We start from the raw sequence: 20,891 nt of genomic DNA on the forward strand, positions 1-20,891 counted from the left end.
AGCTGAGCCCTTGGGATGACCCTATGGATCGTAGGAACTCTCTCCAGAACTTTGCGGTGAACTGGACCCCTCGGTCGGAGATGATTCTCCTGGGGACTCCATGCAGGTGGTAGATGTGTTTCAGGAACAGTTTGGATAACTGGCGGGCTGAGGGCAGTCCGCTACAAGGAATGAAGTGTGCCTGTTTGGAGAATAAGTCTATTACAGTCCAGATCACTGTATTCCCACTGCTCCTCGGTAGGTCTACTATGAAGTCCATCGCAATCTCCTCCCATGGTCTTGTCGGCTCAGCTACTGGTTGCAACAGTCCAGGCGGGCACCCTGGTCTTGTCTTCATCGTGGCACAAATGGTGCAGCTTTTTACATAACTGTCTATATCCTTTCTCATGTGGGGCCACCAGAACTGCCTTCGTACTAGGTGCAGAGTCTTTAGGAACCTGAAGTATCCCGCTGGTTTAACGTCGTGACTCCTCTTGAAAATCAGGGTGCGTAAAGTCTGTGGGACATAGAGCTTTGTCCCCTTCCATGCTAGGTCATCTCTTTTTGTCAAGAGATGTTGATTGTCTCGGAACCAGGGGTCTGTCAGTGTTTCATTTTTTAATTTTGCAGTTAAGTCACTTGCAAGTTGGCCCTGCCGGTCACGTTGTTGCCGTCTGGTGATCACTTGAGCCGCTGCTTGGATGGAGGGGATGATGGCATTCACTACCTGCTCCCACTCACTGTTGTATTGGGGCATCCGGGAGAGGGCGTCAGCCAGGAAATTCCTCCCTCCTGGGATGTGCTTAAGCTCAAAATTGAAATGATTGAAGTATTGAGCCCACCGGACTTGCCTGGGCGACAGTTTCCGTGGGGTTTTTAGGGCCTCCAGGTTTTTATGATCAGTCCAGACTTCAAACGGTTTCTGGCCTCCCTCTAGTAGGTGCCACCAGGTCAATAACACCCATCTTACTGCGAACGCTTCCTTCTCCCATGCCGCCCATCGCCTCTCTGTGTCAGTGAGTCTGCAGGAGTTGTAGGCGCAGGGTTGTAGATCTTATCGGCTTGCGCCTTATGAGCCCGGTGAGCTTCATCTAATGCCTTCCGAGTCACTGCCCAGGTGCTCTTTAATTGTTCAATCCAATCCATCAAGGAGGGATTTTGGGGATCATCTTGTGGTAGCTCGGGAATGGGTACAAAATCCTGGCCCGATGCGACCTTAAAAGGGGTGAATCCGGTGCTACTGTGTACAGAATTGTTATATGCTACTTCTGCAAATGGCAACAAGTCTACCCAATTGTCTTGCTGGTAATTTACGTAACACCTAAGGTATTGTTCGAGCACCCCATTGGTTCTTTCACAGGCCCCATTTGTCTGAGGGTGGTGACTGGAACTTAACCCCTGTGTGGAGCCTATCAATTTCAAAAACTCCTTCCAGAAACTAGAAGTAAATTGCACACCCCTGTCAGAAATTATTCTTTTCGGAGATCCATGTAGTCGGTAAATCTGCCGAATAAACAGTTTTGCGAGGGTTTTTGCTGAAGGGATCTTTGAGCAAGGGATGAAATGTACTTGTTTGGAAAACAAATCAGTTACTACCCAAATAACAGTGCAGCCTTCACTGTCTGGTAAGTCCACGATAAAGTCCATAGATATTTCTTTCCAAGGGGCGTTCGGTCTAGCCACACTTTGCAGTAATCCAGGGGATTTTCCTGGAGGTCTTTTAGCCGAGGCACATACTGGACAGCTAGCCACATATGCCTCTATGTCCTTTTTAAGCGCAGGCCACCAAAATTGTCTCTTAACAAGATGTAGAGTCTTGACAAACGCAAAGTGTCCTGCGGCCTTGGCATCATGAGCATATTTCAATACGGTTGTTCTTAATGTGGCTGGAACGTACAATTTCGATCCAACCCAAGGTAGTCCATCGCGAAGTGTGCATTCATTCGAGTGGGCCTTAAACCACTCGCCAGTTTTTAGCGCTTCTCGTAATTTTTCGAGCAAATCCCCAGAGAGTTCTGTTTCGGTTTTACTCTGCGCTCTGGTAATGACAGGTGTTGCCAATTGCGTCAAGGGGATCATTGGTTGAACCACTTCCTTTTTTATGCTGTTGTACTGCGGCAATCTGGAAAGTGCGTCCGCCATGAAATTTTTTCCCCCAGGAAGGTAACGTAAAGTGAAATTGAAACGCTTGAAGTGTTGGGCCCAGCGCGCCTGTTTTGGTGATAGTTTGCGTGGTGTTTTTAATGCTTCTAGATTCTTATGATCAGTCCACACCTCAAAAGGGTGTTTTGCCCCTTCTAAAAATTGTCTCCATGTTAATAGCGCCCATCTAACTGCAAACACTTCTTTCTCCCATATGGCCCATCTCCTTTCCGTGTCTGATAGTTTACCGGACGTGTAAGCACAGGGTTGTAATAGCCCATTTTCATTCTTTTGCAAGAGTATTGCTCCTACAGCGACGTCGCTAGCATCAGCTTGTACTACAAAAGGTTGTTCCATGTCGGGGTGTTTGAGCACAGGTTCAGCTGCAAACAGTCGTTTCAGGTTTTCGAAAGCAGCTTGACAGTCCATAGTCCATTCTAGTGGTTTCGAGGGTTTGGGCTTTACTTCTCCCTTGGTTTTTAGCAAGTTTGTAATTGGCAGCGTGATTTTCGCGAAAGAGGGGATAAATTGTCTATAAAAATTGGCGAACCCTAAGAAAATCTGTAACTGTTTACGGGTGCGTGGTGCGGCCCATTCCATCACTGCCCGGACCTTTTCTGGGTCCATCTCTATTCCCTCATGAGATATACGATATCCAAGGTAGTCGATTTTGTCTTGGTGGAATTCACATTTAGAAAGTTTGGCATAGAGTTCAGCTGCTCTGAGTTTATTCAAGACCGCTCGAACCAGTCTTACATGGTCGGCCATGTTGTCAGAATAAATTAGAATATCGTCCAAATAGACCAACACCCCCTTATATAGGTGCTCGTGCAGCACTTCATTGATCAACTGCATGAATACAGCCGGGGCTCCCTGTAGTCCAAAAGGGAGTACTTTAAACTGGAAACATCCCAGTGGGCAATTAAATGCTGTCTTCCATTCATCTCCCTCTTTTATTCTCACTCGGTAGTATGCCTCTCTTAAATCAAGTTTGGTAAAAAATTTTCCCCTTCCCTAAATGGGCTAACATGTCCTTCATGAGTGGGAGGGGATAGACATTTTCTACGCAAATGGCGTTCATGTTTCTATAATCAACGACTAATCTGAAGGATCCATCTTTCTTTTCGCGGAACATTACTGGCGCCGCCACCTTTGGTTTGGGTCGTTCGATGAATCCCCGCTCTAAGTTTTTGTCGATAAACTTTCGCAATTCCCCCAATTCTCGAGGTGTCATGGGGTAAATTTTTGGTTTGGGAAGCTTCACCCCAGGGAGTATTTCAATGGTGCAGTCAGTGGCCCTGTGGGGAGGCAGGGCATCTGATGCTTTTTCGCTAAACACTTCCTTGAGGTCCCAATATTGTTTTGGAATTTTTTCTTCTCCCTCAATATGGGTAATAGCTACTGCCACCCTTTCTGGCTTTATGTCGTCCCTTGGGGGGGGGCTTCCTTTTCCGGAGTTGGTTCTGCCGTACGGATGCGCAGGACCCCCGTCTTCCAATTTACTCGTGGATTCCATTTGCGAAGCCAAGGCAGTCCTAGAATGAGGGGTCTTTCCATGCCAGGTGCTACAATAAAGCTGAGCTTCTCTACATGATTCCCCAACTGCAGTTCAAGGGGTTCGGTCATAAAACTAGCTGGGCCCCCTCCTGCAATCGACCCATCTAATTGACAAAATGCAATGGGTCTCTTTAAAGTTTTTAGTCTCAGTCCCATTTCCTCCACTACTTTGGGGCTAATGATGCACCTAGTGCACCCCGAGTCCAACAGGGCTAACAATTGCGCGTGAGTCCCTGTGGAGGGCACCCTTATTTCTACGGGGATGAGTAAGGGTTCTTCCGTGTGACTCACCCTTTCGTCGGTGTCGGAGTCGGAGTCCGTCTCGCTGTCGTCATCGTTGGTCGGAGTTCCCAACTCACACTGGTTCCGGGGAGTGAACTCAACGACTTCTCCTTTCAGGGCGGTGCCGCGGATTTTGGCGGGTATTTTATCGCCTTTCTTTTGGCCGGCCCCGGTGGCTTTTGGCGGTGGTTTGGAGAAGCATTCGGCTGCCCGGTGACCCTCCTTCCCGCATTTGAAACAGGTGAAGGGCTTTGACTTGGGTTTGGATTCGGTCTTCCCGCCAGTCATCTTGGGTGGCCCCTTACGGTAGAAAGAGGATGACTGGTCCCCCATCCGCCTTCCTCGTAGTTCGCTCCGTTTCAGCTCGATCTCCACATCCTCAGCTACTATGTACCATCTATCCAAATCATCGGGGACCCCCATGCTCCTGCAGTCTCGATATATCTCTTCATTCAAGCCATCCTTGAAACTCTCCAAAAGCGCCATTTCTGACCAGCCTGTCATATAGGGTGCCAGTTCACGAAACTCTTGGATATACTCTGCCACCGGCCTCCGGCCCTGCTGAATGCTCTTCATTCTGAGTCTGGCCTTTCGTTCAGCTAAATGGTCTTCAAAACGCCTTCTAAGGGCCCTCATGAACTGGTTGTAATCTCTCAGCAGGGGGGAGGTATTATTGTGGAGAACCACCATCCACTCAGCAGCTACTCCCTCTAGGGCATTCGCGACGCTTCTGACTTTAGCCGCTTCTGTTTCGTAGTCCTCCCCCCAGTCCTGCATGTGGTTCCACACTTGGGTCAGGAAAAATCCCAGGGTCTTTGGATTCCCATCAAACTTCCCAGGAAGGGGGGGGATTTTTGGCTTTTTACGTCTGCGGGGGGGGGGCCTGCAAGGCTGGGGTTCTCTGGCCGGCTGCATCTCTCCCTCGAGCTGCCGAAGCCTGGGATGTTCCCTCCTCAAGCTCTTCCTCTCCCCCACAGGCTGTTTCTTCTGGCTCCCCCCTGGGGCTTGCCCCCCCTTTCTCCCCAGGAATTCCAAAAGACTCACGGTTTCTTCTGCTTTCTTCTACATCACGGATAAGCTGCAAGGCTTGGTCTATCATGAGGCGTTCTTTTGTTTCTTGCATCCACACTGCCTCCTTTTTTCGGGGTCTGGAAGTTGTCACTCCCCAGGGTTCCTCTCCCCAGTCAGGCAGTCTCCCCACTCCCTTCGACCATCTAGCCTCCTCCGTCTCCAAACGGAGTCTTTCCAACCATTCTACAGTCTCCTTCTCCGACTGGAGGGCGGTTGAACTGGCTGCCCCCAGCTTCTCTTCTCCATCACTCCCTCGATCTGACATATTTTGGATTTACAGTCCCCTCGGTTTTTGTCCGGGATGACTGGTGTGGACTTCCAGCTTAATGTCAGGTATGCTTCCTTCAGTATCCAGGAAAGGAAAACCCAAACTCAAGCATTTTTAAAGAATTTGGTACTTTTACTGAATATGAAAAGATTAACAACCCAGGTGAAGCTGGAAGTGAGCAAAACGCGCGAAATGCATCTACTAAGCTTCTCCCCCCCCATGTTCATAAATCAACAGCCAATCCAAAGGTCTTCTAAAGGTCAGGTGGCAACACGTCTGGCAGCGTCATTCCTCAGGAATGTGGACAGTTGGTCAGCCGTCCCCTTTTGAGATTTAGTTTCGTTTCTTTCGAACCCCTCCTACTACCTTCCCCCCCTCTTTGCTCCAACTAATCCCCTCCCGTTTCTTATGGCAGCTGAAGCAGAAATGCTGAGGCTGACACCTAGGAAGCTTTGCAGTTGTCTGCGGGTGCGAGGGGCTGCCATTGTAGAACTGATTGGACCTTGGCTGGGTCCATTTCTATCCCCTCGTTTGATACTCGGTAGCCTAGGTAGTCTAGCCATGATTGGTGGAAATCGCATTTTGACAGTTTGACATACAGGTTTGCCCTTAGCAGTTTTTTCAGTACTTGGCGGACGAGAGGTACATGTTTGTCTATGGTCTCCGTGTAGATGAGAATATCGTCCAGGTAGACGAGGACCCCTTTGTAAAGGTGCTCATGTAGGACTTCATTTATCAACTGCATGAACATTGCCGGGGCTCCTTGCAATCCAAAGGGCATTACCTTGAACTGGAAACTACCCAGGGGGCAGTTGAATGCTGTTTTCCATTCATCTCCTGCCTTGATGCGTACTCAGTAATAAGCTTCTCGAAGGTCTAGTTTGGTGAAAACTTCTTTTAGCTAGGTGGGCTAGCATGTCCTTCATGAGTGGGAAGGGGTATAAGTTGTGTACGCAAACGGTGTTGAGAATTCGAAAATCGACCACCAGTCTCATAGAGCCGTCCTTTTTCTCTTTAAACAGGACCAGCGCCGCTACCCTTGGTTTTACTGGCTCAATAAATCCTCTTCGTAAGTTCTTGTCTATGTAGTCCCGCATTTCCTGCATTTCACGGGGCGTCATGGCATACATTTTAGGTTTGGGTAGTTTTGCTCCTGGGATAATCTCGATGGCACAATCGGTCTCGCGGTGGGGGGGTAGAATGTCACACTCGGCCTCGCTGAATACCTCTGCAAGGTCTTGGTACTCCCCTGGGATCTGATCTGCATTACAAGCACTGGCGGGTGCGGCTGCCAATTGCTTCGCTGTACCTTCTGGGAGGGACCCTTGTGTTGGTGGTGTTTTCTTCTGCAGTGGCGGGCGGTTTTGGGGTCTCAGCGTGGGAGGGAATTCTTCTGGTCGGGGTGGCAGGGGTTGGGGACCCTTTGCTATCCTCAGCCTGTGGGTCCCCTCTTGCCACCAAATGATTGGGCCCCATTTGTCCAACCACGAGAGTCCCAATATGACTTGGACTGTCATCTTGGGGGCTATTATGAAGCGGATCGTTTCCCAGTGATCTGCTAGTTCCAGTCTCAGGGGTTCAGTCAAGTGTGTGGCGTACACTCCCCCCACTAGGGACCCATCAACTTGCTCAAAGCGAATTGGTTGTTTGAGCTTTTTAGCTCGGATCCCCAATTTTAGAACTGTGGGTAGGTTAATTAGGCACCTTGTGCTACCAGAGTCTATTAGGGCTTGGAAAGTCCCTTGGGCCCCTGTTTTGGGGGCTGTTAGGCATATGGGGAAAAGAAAAGGATGGACGGGTCCACTCACCATTGGGTCGTCCTCGCCTTCGTCCTCCGTGTCATAGGGTTCAGGGGACTGATCTCCCTCATCTGGGATTCCTCTGGTTTCGGTCAGGTGAGCAAAAAACTCCGGGATTTGGGGAGCTTTCCGTGGTACGTGGGTGGTGCACTAGGGCCCTCGTTCCGGTCGTGCTTTGGGCGGTGGAGCTGGTCCCGGCCTAGGGGTTGCACATCTTGCTGCTATGTGGCCACTTCCCCCACATCTGTAGCATTTCAGTGGGTTCCATGGGGCAGTTGGCCTCTGGGTGGGCTGTGATGTTGGGGTTTCTCGTCTGTTGAGTGGCCCCTGGTCCGGTCGGCCCCTCTCCTTTCCATCTGGTGGTTTCGACATGTCATTCGCCCGCAGCCCTCTATCGACTTTTATTGCTACCCTGAACCATTCAGAGAGTTGGTTTGGGATGTCCCGATAAGCAGTCACTTGGGAAATTCTCTTATCTAGGCTTGTTCTAAAAAAGTACACCAGCAATTGCTCTGGTAGGGGAGGCAGTGTCCCAATGACTCTCCTGAATTCACGGATATGCTCTCTGATAGGCTTCCCGTTCTGCATTAGGTTTCTGTGCTCGTCTTCCACATAGGAGTCCTCCTCTTCCTCCTCATAATGGGCTCTCAATAGTTGCAAGAACCCATCCGCATCTTGCAGCTGGGGGGCCCTGTTTTTGTAGAGGGATGCTGACCACCTCTTTGCTTCTCCCTCCAGCCCTTCTGAGATAGCATTCACTAGGGCTCTGGGGAAAGGGTAGAGGTGTCCAAAACGGTCTATGTATATCTCAGCTGAATCGAGGAATTGGGCGAGATTGTCTGGGTCACCATCGAACTTCTCTCTGAACTGGGGTGGTTCCTCTCGCCCTACCCTCTCCTCTCTGTGCTGAGTTCTGTAGGGCCGGCCTTGGTGTTGATAGTCCTCTGCCTCGTCTCTCATCCTGGGGTAGGGAGGTGCTGCCTCATCTAGGCTTCACTGCTTGCTGGGAGGGGGGGGACCCATGGATGCATCATTGGGCTCCTCCTCCTCCTGCTGTGGAGGGGGGAAGGGCTGCGCCTTGGCCTACGGCCTCTTGGATCAACAGCCCAGACTGGTTCTCTCTTTTCTTTGGGTCTGCAAGATGGCCCCTCCCCCTGAACGGTGGCACGGTCAAATTTCTCTTTCAACTCATCTATGGGGCTTTCGAGTGGCTTCCTTAGAATTTCTTGGTGCTTAGTTTGTTTTCTGGCTTGCTCCCATTCCCATAGCCAGTTCGCCCTTCCCAATTCACTTAGGGGTTTCCCTTTATCTTTCATGTTTGGAAAGGGAAATTCAGCCTCGGAGGCTTTTGGCACAGTCCCTGGGTACTTATCTGGCTCATGTTTCTTTGCTTGAAGTTCTGCCGAGGGGGAAGGCAGGGAGAGTTGAGCCTTCGTACTTTCCAAACTGGCTGGTAGTAGTTCCTCTTTTTTAAGTTCTATGGGAGAAGCTAGTGTCTAATTTCATCCCCTGCCATGTTGGTATTTATAAACCATTTACTCCATCCAAGTGTTGGTATGATTGCCCAGATTTACTAGGGCACAACTGATTGTCAAGGGCCACCATGCCCCATGAAGACTTATACTAGCCAAACAAACTATGGAAGAGGCCAAACTCCATGCTCAGTTTCACATAACTCAAATACCCAACTTCACCTTGACTCTCAACTGCATCTGATCTGTGGATTAACAACAAGAGTCCCAAAATCATTTTTCTTTGTCTGGTGTATTGCTCAGTACATAGGAAAATAGTTTTTCCTTGTAATTATCAGAAGAATGGTAATTTCTAATGTATCCCCTATGGATTTCTACCCATGAAGATCTTCCGACATAAAACCTGCTTTAAATTAGATACTTGGAGTTCTCTGGGTGGGGGCAGAACATGTCACCTTGCTTTGTGTTGCAAAGAGGCAACTTCAGGATTTGGGGAGACTTGTCTGGCCTTAGTTTCCTCTTTGGTCACAGACCATACACAGGTAAGAGGAAGCACCGTTTAATATAAATTTACCTTGGGGCCATTCAGGTGCCACAGATTATCTCTCTTGTGCTAAAGCTCTGCTGAGATTTCAAGGGCTCCCTGCAATTCAACTTCTGCAAAAAAAAATAACCTCTTGATTACTGATCTAGGAGGGAAGGTGAGAAGAATGACTGGGCTGCCTCTCCTGTTGCTGCTGCTCTTCTGGCTCCTGCCTCCAACTTCTGCTAAGAAGATGCAAACTGGGTGTGTGTTGATAGACAATTTACAGACTAAGAGAAAGTTTTACAGGCCTGGTGATGTCATTATTGGTGGGAATTTTCCCCTGGGAACTACACATATATTTAAATTCAAATCCTTTAAAGTAAAACCATCTCTACTTCTGGAGACTATTATGTAAGTTTCACCCAAAGGGGAAAGATGTAAATAATTATTTGGTTTGCTTTGTGTTCAGAGACTCTCTTCAAAAATACTTGTTCTAGTGATGTTTTCAATGCCCTAGCATAGTTCAGATCTTTGTGCTTTTTTTCAAATAAAGAACCAAACTCATAAAATATGGAGACCACGGAGAATTCTCCATCTTTCCAGAACTCTTGATCAGAAAGCTAATAACGCACCAAATAAAGTGAGGAAATTCTGCTGCCTTAGTGAAGAAGTTGACTTTCAATATTAATTTGGACAAATTTCTTATTCAAAATTCAAAGATGGTGTCAATCTGTTTACAGTGTGGACTTGTGGTAAAGAAAATCCGTTTGTTTTTGGAATCAGGATTGCTCCTAAATAATGGCCTTCGGTAAATGTATGCTGTCACCCCCGGCTGTAGACTTGTGCTCAACAATGTCCCCATTTATCTGTACTTACTTCGTTTCTTTCTGTTTATGTTTATAACTGTCCATGCTATGTTGTATATGTTTGACAAAATAAATAAATAAATAAATAAATAAATAAATAAATAAATAAATAAATAAATAAATAAATAAATTACAAAATAGTTTCCAGACATGAAGAAGGTGCTTCAAGAGGGAAACAAATTAATTATAGTGAAAGAGAAGTGATTGGGAAGGACTACAATCATTGAAACAAAGGGAAGAAGGGAGGGCTGATGGAGGGATACAAAATGATCTGTGATTTGGATAAAGAGGATTTTCTCCTTGCTGTCAAGGCCATTAATCAAGGAACATCCTTAACAATGAAACAAACCCAAAGGAATTTGGGAGTTCCTGCTGCAAAGGACGTTTTTAAAAATGACATGACCTACTCCACACAAGCTTTCCTTAAAATTTCCCTGATGCTTTTCTCACTATAGAGTCAAACCCAAGAACTACCAGCAATTCATGGCCTTAGTGTTTGCAGTCACAGAGATCAACAAGGATCTGGTTCTCCTCCCCAACATCACCCTTGGCTTCCATATCTATAGCAATTTTCAGTCTGAGGTGGAGATTTCCATAATCAGCCTCTCCCTTCTCTCCACAAGAGGCCGACTGGTTCCAGGTTACAATTGTGACAGGCAGCATCCTTTGCTCTCTGTCATCGGAGATCTCAACCCCAGATCCTCAAGGCAGATGGCCTCCATCTTCAGCACCTTCAAGATCCCACAGGTAAGGGGGCCTCATTGGATAGAATATGGGGTAGACAAATAACACACAGTGCAGCTAAAGGTGGAAAAGGGGTTTGCAGGGACCTATATTTATATTTTGTGTGTTTTTATAGAAGTCAAAAGTGATAGATAATGAGCTATATTGAAATTTGGTATTTGCCAAGAGGAATTCCTTCCTAATCTATTCTTCATAAAAGTAGTGTAGTTAGTATATTCTCTGTATTAATTTGACATTCCCTTGGCTTTTGACACAATATCACCAGGCAAAATACATAACCTCTTCTTCCTAATATGTAATCCTTCTTCCTAATAAAGCCAAAAAATTAAGCTTGTCACTCAAAGCGAGCCAGGTGGGGCAATAATCCACATAATGGTGACCCTTAAAATTTACTCTATCAAGAAACTCACTTTCTCCAGCTAGGTGTTGGCTTTGAGTTCACTCAAGGAGAGAGAAGAGTTTATCCTTCCTTCTTCTGGATTAATCCCAGTGAATTTGCTCAGTATGTGGGTTTAGTGCAGCTGCTTCTGTATTTCCAATGGAACTGGGTTGGGCTGGTAGCCCCTGAGAATGACAGAGGAGAACGTTTTGTCTCAACTCTGACACCAATGCTCCAGGAGAAGGAGATCTGCCTGGCCTTCACTGAAAAGTTGAAATCGAATTTTCTTTATACTCCAAAATTGAAAATACTGCATATTTCGGAGACTTGGTCTAAAGCTGAAGTGATTGTTCTATTTGGAGACTCCAATAGCATTACAAATGTACAGGTGGCAATGGGTATCTATGAACATTTGAGAAAGACATCATTTCGGAAAGTTTGGATCTTAACTTCCCATTGGAAACTTAGTGTGCTGGGGAATCAAGACGTATCAAAATTAGTTAAGCCCTTTCATGGGGCTTTGCATTTTAGGCCCCATACTGGGGATGTCTCAGAATTCAGTCATTTCCTCCTGTCTTTAGACCCCTTGAACCCACAAGGAGATATCTTTCTCCTATTATGTTGGGAAAGGTTGTTTGGCTGCATGATGGACAATCCAGGCAGGATCTTTCCAAAGGGGGAGAAAAAATGTACAGGAAGGGAGAATTTACAAAGTTTACCTTCTTACGTTTTTGACACAAGCATGGAAGGTGAAAGTTACAGCATCTACAATGCCATTTATGCTATGGCACACGGATTACATGCAATGCATGGATCTGGAGCACAACCAACCATGATGAGGCTTGGAAAGAGGATCTCAAATATTCAATCATGGCAGGTAATCCCAGTGACTTTTTATTTGTCTAGGTAGAAAACTTCCTCTATGCATTTCTTGATTTACTGATTAAATATCTGTATGTAAAATGTACCTAAGAAGAGATTAAGATAGCAATTATGGAAACTGTCATTTGAATTAAGTGAGAAGTATTTGTTGAAAAGGGATAGAAGGAAAAGCGAATTAAAACAATCCGATTGTTCATAAGAGCAAAGAGCTTCCTAGAAGTTCCTGGAAGGACATCAGTGGTTGCCTGAGAGTGTGCCATTTCTTCTACTGCTTTGTTTGTTGGGTTAAGCTTCTGTCAAGCTCAGCATAGGCAGAAGAACCCAACATGGTCCTAATCTGAGTGCATTTGTGGAAGATGCTTCGACAGGTCAGTTGAAGTCCTCGTCAGCATGGTAGAACCTCCTCTTTTTCTCTCAGTAGGTAGCCTGAATCCAATCTGTAAAAAGACACTCAGTTCATATTAAGGTTGATTATTATGGCTTAGAATTATTTGTGAGTCCACTCCATTTTTTTAGTATGCCATTTCTTGTTCTGCCTTCTTTGATGAGTTAAGTCTCTGTCAACTTCAGCATATGCAGAAGAACTCAACTTGGTCCTACTGGGTTCCTGATCTGAAATTCATCAGACTTTTCAACTTCAAAGGCTAAATTATTCGTCTCTAGATAGTGAAGTGATAAACCAGTGCAGGACAAACCTTCTACATGACCCCCCCTTGGTCACATCTACTTCTTTGCAAGCGAGACTTTCTCTATTTCTAGAGAAAGTCTAGCTTGCATTTGTCATTTACAAAACTATGGGCCCAAATAAAACTGAAAATGTAGCTTGCCAAGTATCACAGAGCAAAACTACACAATGTAATTTGGAATATGGCATAAAAATGTTTGTATGTAGCTATCACTCTTGTAAGACTGGAATTGAAGAAGCCATGATACTAATGTGCAATGATAAAAAAAATGTATTGTCATTGAAGTTGAATATTTGATGTTACATCTGATTACTTAGATCTCCATCAAGGGAACTCATTTAGCTTCTCAGATATAGACCCATCTCCTAGGCTGATTATGATAGAAACCAGGATGTCCTCTGTGTGGAGTTCAGCCAATTAGTCCAGGTGTCTTTTTTTCCCCAGATTCTCCCCTATCTGAGGAACATCAAGTTCAACAACAGTGCTGGAGAGGAAGTCTCTTTCTCAGAAAGTGGATTGGTTTCTACTCGTTATGATCTCCTCAACTGGCTTTTCCTCCCCAATCAATCTTTTGTCCCCATGAAAGTTGGGCAAATGAATTCCATGGCTTCCCCAGGACAAGTTTTCACCATTAACTCTGATGAAATCATCTGGGTCACAAAGGTGAGCTGGAAGGAAATGTTGTAAATTCAGCAAAGGATTCATTCACTCCAGGGGGTGCATAACACCCTTTTCACTGGGAAACCCGTTAAATTCAGGGATTTGATTTATTATTGAAGAACCATTAACGACAATAAGTAAATTAATAGAAATTATTGGAGATTTTGGAAAAGTAGCTGGTTTGAAAATTAACAAGGATAAAACAAAAGTATTGACTAAAAATATGTTGAAAAAACAGAAAGAAGAGTTGATGGAGATTTCGAAAATGCAGATTACAAATAAAGTGAAATATCTGGGGCTTTGAAAGAAAACAATTATAATAAGCTTAAACAACGGATAGGGCAAGATTTGTTAAAATGGGGCAATTTACAATTGTCTTTGATTGGTAGGATTTCAACCATTAAGATGAACGTCTTGCCTAGAATTCTGTATTTATTTCAGAAAATTCCAATTAAGTTGGATAAAGAATTTTTTATTGACTTAGATAAAATGATAATGAGATATATATGGCAAAGGAAAAGGCGAGAATAAAGTTAAAGCTATTACAAGAGGCTAAATCAAGGGGTGGCTTCGGTCTGCCCAATTTTGAATGGTACTATCAAGCCGCAAATTTAACGTGGGTGAAAGAATGGATAACTTTGAGGAATACTAGATTATTAAACCTGGAGGGACATGATTTGTTGAGGGGTTGGCATGCTTTCTTATGGTACAAAGGAACAAAAATACAAGGGTATTTCAGAAGACATCAAATAAGTGAAGCTTTATGGCTGAATTGGGAGAAGGTTAAGAAACTTTATTACTTGAAAATACCTGTTTGGATATCTAAAGCAAAGAGCCTTTTTCTTATCCCATAATATTTAGAAAGGAGCAAACTATTAGGTATAGCTAATTATTGGATGAAAAGGGTAAACTCAAATTAAAACAGGAATTAGAGGAACAGGGATTTAAGATGGATTGGTTTTCATATAAGCAAATATTTTCTAGGTATTGAGAAGATTGTAAGCAAGAAGGGTTTTACAAGGCTTTGACTAATTTGGATAAGATTTTAATGGGGGCAGATGATCATATTATTAAAAAGCTGTATGTGGTTTTGTTAGAGTTAAAACTGGAAGAAGAAGAAGTTAAAGAATCGATAGTAGCATGGGGGGAAAATTTTGGTTATGGGATTGATCTAGAAAAATGGCAAAAATTGTGGTCTCATAACTATAAAATGACAATGTCTATAGCATATAAGGAAAATTCATGGCTTCCATGACGGCCATGGACCTGACCCAACTAATTCATGGCCCTACGCACACTGGGGGAAACACACTGGACTTGGTTTTTGTCTCTGGACAGTGGTTGAGTGATCTCGAGATAGGGGATATAGTCATCGAGCCCTTGTCATGGTCAGATCACTCGCTCCTTCGCCTTGACCTTCGAACCGCAGCACCCCGCCGCAGGGAGGCGGAACCGGTAAGATGGTACCACCCCAGGCGCCTGATGGAACCTGACAGGTTCCAGATGGAGCTTGGGCCAATCCCGGAGGTTCTGGCTCACGCCTCATCTGGGGACCTAGTGGCCGCCTGGGATAGGGCGGCTGCTGGAGCCCTGGATCGAGTCGTGCCTTTGCGGCCTCTGACCCGGCGCCGATCTCGCCTGGCTCCTTGGTTCACCGAGGAGCTGAGGGAGATGAAGCGCCGGAAAAGATGCCTAGAGAGCTGTTGGAGGGCTAGTCTTTCTGAATCTGACCGAACACTGGTAAGATCTCATATTAGGAGTTACCTAGTGGCGATAAAAGCAGCAAAATGTACTCATTTTACTGCTCTTATTGCATCATCAGATAATCGCCCGGCCACCCTGTTTAGGGTGACCCGCTCCCTGCTCCACCAGGAAGCGCGGGAGGACCCCTTGGAGGGAAGAGCCGAGGATTTTGTTCAGTATCTGTATGACAAAATCACTCAGATTCGGGCAGGTCTGGACTCTGACGGGATAGATCCAGTGAGGGTGACGGGGACAGGCCTTGAGACTGTTATCTGGGATGAGTTTGATCCTGTGACCCCAGATGACGTGGACAGGATTCTGGGTAGATTGAACGCGACCACATGTTTGTTGGACCCGTGTCCCTCCTGGTTAGTGCTGGCTTCCCGGGAGGGGACGTGAGGCTGGCTCCAGGGGATTATAAATGCTTCGTTGGGTGAGGGTGTCTTTCCCGCCGCCTTGAAAGAGGCTGTGGTAAGGCCTCTCCTCAAGAAGCCTTCCCTGGACCCGGCAGTATTGGCTAATTATCGTCCAGTCTCCAACCTTTGCTTCGTTGCGAAGGTTGTTGAGAGTGTGGTTGCGCGACAGCTACCCCAGTACCTGGATGAAGCGTCGTATCTAGATCCGTTCCAGTCGGGCTTCAGGCCTGGGTACAGCACGGAAACGGCATTGGTCGCGTTGGTTGATGATCTCTGGAGGGCTCGGGACAGGGGTTGTTCCTCTGTCCTGGTCCTGTTAGACCTCTCAGCAGCTTTTGATACCATCGACCATGGTATCATGCTGCACCGGCTGGAGGGGTTGGGGGTGGGAGGCACCGTTTTACGGTGGTTCTCCTCCTTTCTCTCTGACCGGTCGCAGTCTGTGTTGACAGGGGGGCAGAGATCGACCCCGAGGCCCCTTATATGTGGGGTGCCGCAGGGATCGGTTCTCTCGCCCCTTCTGTTCAACATTTATGTAAAGCCGCTGGGTGAGATCATCCGTGGTTTCGGGGTGAAGTACCATCTGTACGCTGATGACACCCAGCTGTACATCTCCACCCTGGACCACCCCAACGATGCCCTTGAAGTGATGTCCCAGTGCCTGGAGGCCGTACGGATCTGGATGGGGAGAAACGGGCTCAGGCTCAACCCATCCAAGACCGAGTGGCTGTGGTTTCCGACGTCCCGATATAGTCAGCTGGCGCCATCGCTGGCTATTGGGGGTGAATCATTGGCCCCCACGGAAAGGGCTCGTAACTTGGGCGTCCTCCTGGACTCACGGCTGTCTTTAGAAGAGCACTTGACGGCCGTGACCGGGAGGATTTTTCATCAGGTTCGCCTGATTTGCCAGTTGCGTCCCTTTCTAGATCGGGACTCGTTGCCCTCATCACCTCTCATGCCCTCGTCACCTCTCGTCTGGACTATTGTAATGCTCTCTACATGGGGCTCCCCTTGAGGTGCACCCGGAGGCTCCAACTGGCGCAGAGTGCGGCCGCGCGGGTGGTTATGGGAGCAACAGGGAGCTCCCATGTAACACCTCTCCTGCGCGAGCTGCACTGGCTCCCGGTGGTCTTCCGGGTGCGCTTCAAGGTTTTGGTTACCACCTTTAAAGCGCTCCATGGCTTGGGACCTGGTTACTTACGGGACCGCCTACTACCATCAACAGCCTCCCACCGACCAGTACGCTCCCACAGAGTGGGGCTCCTCCAGGTGCCGTCGGCCAAACAATGTCGGCTGTCGGCCCCTAGGGGGAGAGCCTTCTCTGTGGGGGCACCGACGATCTGGAATGAGCTCCCCCCAGAGATACGGAGGATTCCGGATCTGCGCACCTTCCGCCGCGAGTTGAAGAAGCTTTTATTTCATCAAGCTGGCCTCGCCTAAATCTTCTCCCTTTTAAGTGTAAATTCTAAATTTTTAATGGATTTTAAAATATGGGTATTTTAAATTATGGGTATTAATTCAGCCAAATTTATTTAATTCATTTTATTCGATTTTAAATTTTGTACATCTATGTGTTTTATTTCATGGCTGTGCACGGCCCTGAGTCCTTCGGGAGTAGGGCGGTATAGAAATTCAATAAAATAAATAAATAAATAAATAAATAAATAAATAAATAAATAAATAAATAAATAAATAAATAAAATTTGTATAAGATGTTTTACAGGTGGCATTTGTCCCCATCGAGAATCGCCAGAATGTTCCAGAATAAATCGGAGAGGTGTTGGAAATGTTATCAGACCCCAGGATCCTATTACCACATGTGGTGGAAATGCCTAGAAGCAAGGAGATATTGGACTAAGATACCCATGTGGCTGGAAAAAATGACCAAGAGACACATAGACTTTAAACCAGAGATATTATTATTAGGAATTTTACCAGAAATATATAATAAAGAACTACAGTATTTAATTGTGAATCTTCTAACAGCTACTAGAATTGTATTTGCTAAAAATTGGAAAGCAGAAATGATACCTACAGATGAAGAAATTATTAGGAAAATGTTGGACTGTGCCGAAATGAGTAAACTGACATTATAAATAAGAGAGCAGGAAGAAAAACAATATTATTTGATATGGGATTTATTTTATCATTGGCTATATAATAAAAATGTAAACCGACTGATGTACTGTCTGTACTTGATTGAATGAATGATGTTTGCATGTTATTATTCTTTTTTGTTTTAAAATTAAAAAAATTATTTAAAAAAAAAAAAAGGATTGCATTGGCCTGACTCCCTCTGGAGTTTATCCTGGTTACTGGTAAACCATTTCTTTTGAAGATGTTCTAAAGATGGAAAGAGCAATGTACAAATGAATAAATGAAGAATAATCTTTGCTGAGCCAACTGCAATATCTCTCTTTTCTCTTTTAGAAGGTGCCCTTTGCCAGGTGTGGCATGAAGAGGTGCCAGGCAGGAGAGAGGAGAAGCGTTCCAGAGGGAGAGCCAGTTTGCTGCTACCAATGTGACCCTTGTCCAGAAGGAACCATTTCTAATCAAACAGGTAGCACATTCAAATGCTGATCTTCCAGGATTAAGGAAACCATTCAATGGAAACGTGTTAATTTTGGCATCAGCTTGGTAGGATTTATATGCTTCAATATATTCATATTTCTTTTCAGCAGACCCTCTCAATTCATTAATCTAAACTTAATATAAATTTAATACAGGTTGGTGTCAGGGTTCCAAGTAATACACACATATCAATCAAAACTCCAAGGCAGGTAGATTCCTCAAAGAATAGCTTTATTGGATATATCATATTGGAACAGATCTGGTGAAAACCGACACTGAAGATTCCCGTGGTTTTCACCTAATTAAAAGTAAAAGTTTGTCACTTTCTCAAAACAATCAGTCACATGGTCCAATTATATTGCTATCTGGTTGACTGGTGACATCACTCCACCTTCCTCTGAACACATTCTGTGAGAATGTCCTTGGTTCCCAAGAGAAAGTATTTTGTTTTGGCTATCAAAATCCCAGCTATCTAAAATCCTGCCTCCCTATCCCTCAGCTCCCGTGTGAAACATTGAAGCTGTCAAGATGGCTTTGGTCAGGTCAGCTTCAGTTGATTTTGGAGCACAATTCATGAGTTCCCTACTAGGCTGTCCACTCCCACTGTTACATCCCATCAGGAAAACCAGACACCAATCTTTTTGTGAAAGAATGGAGAGTGAGATTCAAGCTTTAATTTTTATCAAGGACCTGCCTCTTCTATCAGAACACTCAATGTCCCAGGTGATTTGTAGACCTGTCAGAGACAGAGTACATCTGTCTACCTATATCTGCTAAACCTTTCCTGTAAATAAAAAAAGGTTGAATGAGTGGATTTGAAGTATAAAGAAGAGATGTTGAGCCAGAGAACAGATCCATTTTTCTGGCTATTCCAAGCATTGTCAGTATGGATGGATGATTTGCCCTTGTTGATTCACCAAGAAATTCACACTGACTTTCGATTTCAGATGCAGCTCATTGTGACCCCTGCCCAGAAAACCAATATCCCAACAAGGACAAGGACCACTGCATTGCCAAGAAGATCCACTTCCTTGCCTATCAAGACACCCTGGGATACATTTTAGTTTCTCTCGCTCTTTCTCTCTCTGTGATCACATTGGCAGTTCTAGTGATTTTCCATAAAAATCACAACACACCAATTGTCAAGGCCAACAACCGAGATCTCACCTACATCCTCCTGGTCTCCCTCCTGCTCTGCTTCCTCTGCTCCTTCCTCTTCATTGGTCAACCTGGGAAGCTCACCTGTCTCTTCCGACAAACTGCCTTTGCCATTCTCTTTTCCCTTGCGGTTTCCTCCGTCTTGGCAAAAACTGTCATGGTGGTTCTGGCCTTCATGGCCACCAAGCCAGGGAACAAGACAAGGAAACTCTTAGGAAAACCACTGACTAACTCCATTGTTTTAGCCTGTCCCCTGATACAAGCACTTCTTTGTGCCACCTGGCTGGCAACCTCTCCTCCATTTCCCAACTTTGACTTCCACTCTTTAGTAGGAGAGGCCATCTTGGAATGTAATGAAGGCTCAGGTTTAATGTTTTACACTGTCCTCTCCTACATGAGTTTTCTGGCCCTCATCAGTTTCACGGTGGCCTTTTTGGCTAGGAAATTGCCTGACAGCTTTAATGAAGCCAAGTTCATTACTTTCAGCATGCTGGTCTTTTGCAGTGTTTGGATCAGCTTCCTCCCCACTTATCTGAGCACCAAAGGGAAGTCCATGGTGGCTGTGGAGATCTTCTCCATCTTGGCCTCTGGGTCTGGTCTCTTGGCTTGCATCTTTTTCCCCAAATGCTACATTATCCTATTTAAACCAAATCTCAATTGTAGAGAGAATATAATGAGACATAAAAATCTCTGATGTATATGGGGATGTATGTTTAATTTTGACATTTTAGTTTTTGATTTTTAAAATAAATGATGAGAGAGGTGCTTTTTCCTTAAATAATTCTAAATCAAGTGACGTGCTAATCACAAATTTCTAATAATCAGCAACAAACACTCATCCTTTTATTTTTCATTAATGCCAGTTCTTCCCAGGGAGGCCCCATGATCAACTTGGAAATAAATGATAATAATGTAAAGATGTTGTTATTACTTTCCAACATGCCTGTTCTCTTTTTTTAATCTGATCGGCTATAAAAATGTGTTGTGTTCACTATTAGTGTTTTTAAGAATTTTTTTCAATGGATTAGCAAGGGTTTGCCTTTTCCTGCTAACTTTTTCATTCAATTGGCCATTAGTTTTTTTAAAAGGTATGGAGTTTATATGAACCATACTGTTTTAATTTCTATTAACTTAAGTGAGAAAGCTACATTTTTCATCAACAAGATCATGTGATTATTTTCTGGCCCCAGCTTTTCATACCTTATTTATTCTTTGTGACTGTTATGAAGATGGAAGGAAGGAAGGAAGGATAGATAGATAGATAGATAGATAGATAGATAGATAGATAGATGAATACATCATGGCTTGTTCTTTCTTGAACAAATAATTAAACAATTGATTACTGAGTAGGGAGGAAGACCTTGTTTTATGATACTCTCTGATTTCTTTAAAGAAATTAGAGATAAGAGGTCAGGAAATACTTTAAAAAGTGGTTATTTGAGAAGACAAATGTCTTGTACTACTATATGCAGATGTTATCTAAGGACTCGAATCATTTCCAAAAATCGTTGCATAGATAGATATACATCCTTGCTATGAGTATGCATTTGAAAAATTATATATCAAAAACCAAGACAGCTGTGTTTGACAGAGAAATTGATACGAACTGTTCACAAGAACCCCTTTCACTCTGTTCCAGTGACTGTCTGGAACAATTCAGTCTTTAGGAAGTGTGTGTGTGTGTGTGTGT

At 44.9% G+C, this 20,891-nt stretch overlaps 1 protein-coding gene across 1 annotated transcript; it reads left to right on the forward strand.

The window, feature by feature from the left end:
- The first annotated feature begins 5,945 nt into the window (after positions 1-5,945).
- Positions 5,946-19,895, forward strand: LOC139313456 (vomeronasal type-2 receptor 26-like). Its single transcript, XM_070939067.1, has 5 exons — positions 5,946-6,019; positions 10,418-10,709; positions 13,098-13,316; positions 17,903-18,032; positions 18,991-19,895. The coding sequence occupies exons 1-5, from the start codon at positions 5,946-5,948 to the stop codon at positions 19,893-19,895; spliced, it is 1,620 nt and encodes a 539-aa protein (XP_070795168.1).
- Positions 19,896-20,891: the final 996 nt, after the last annotated feature.

The sequence above is a fragment of the Pituophis catenifer genome, unplaced genomic scaffold, assembly GCF_029215685.1.
Source record: "Pituophis catenifer annectens isolate HBS135680 unplaced genomic scaffold, rPitCat1.0.hap2 SCAF_1, whole genome shotgun sequence".
NCBI lineage: Eukaryota > Metazoa > Chordata > Lepidosauria > Squamata > Colubridae > Pituophis > Pituophis catenifer.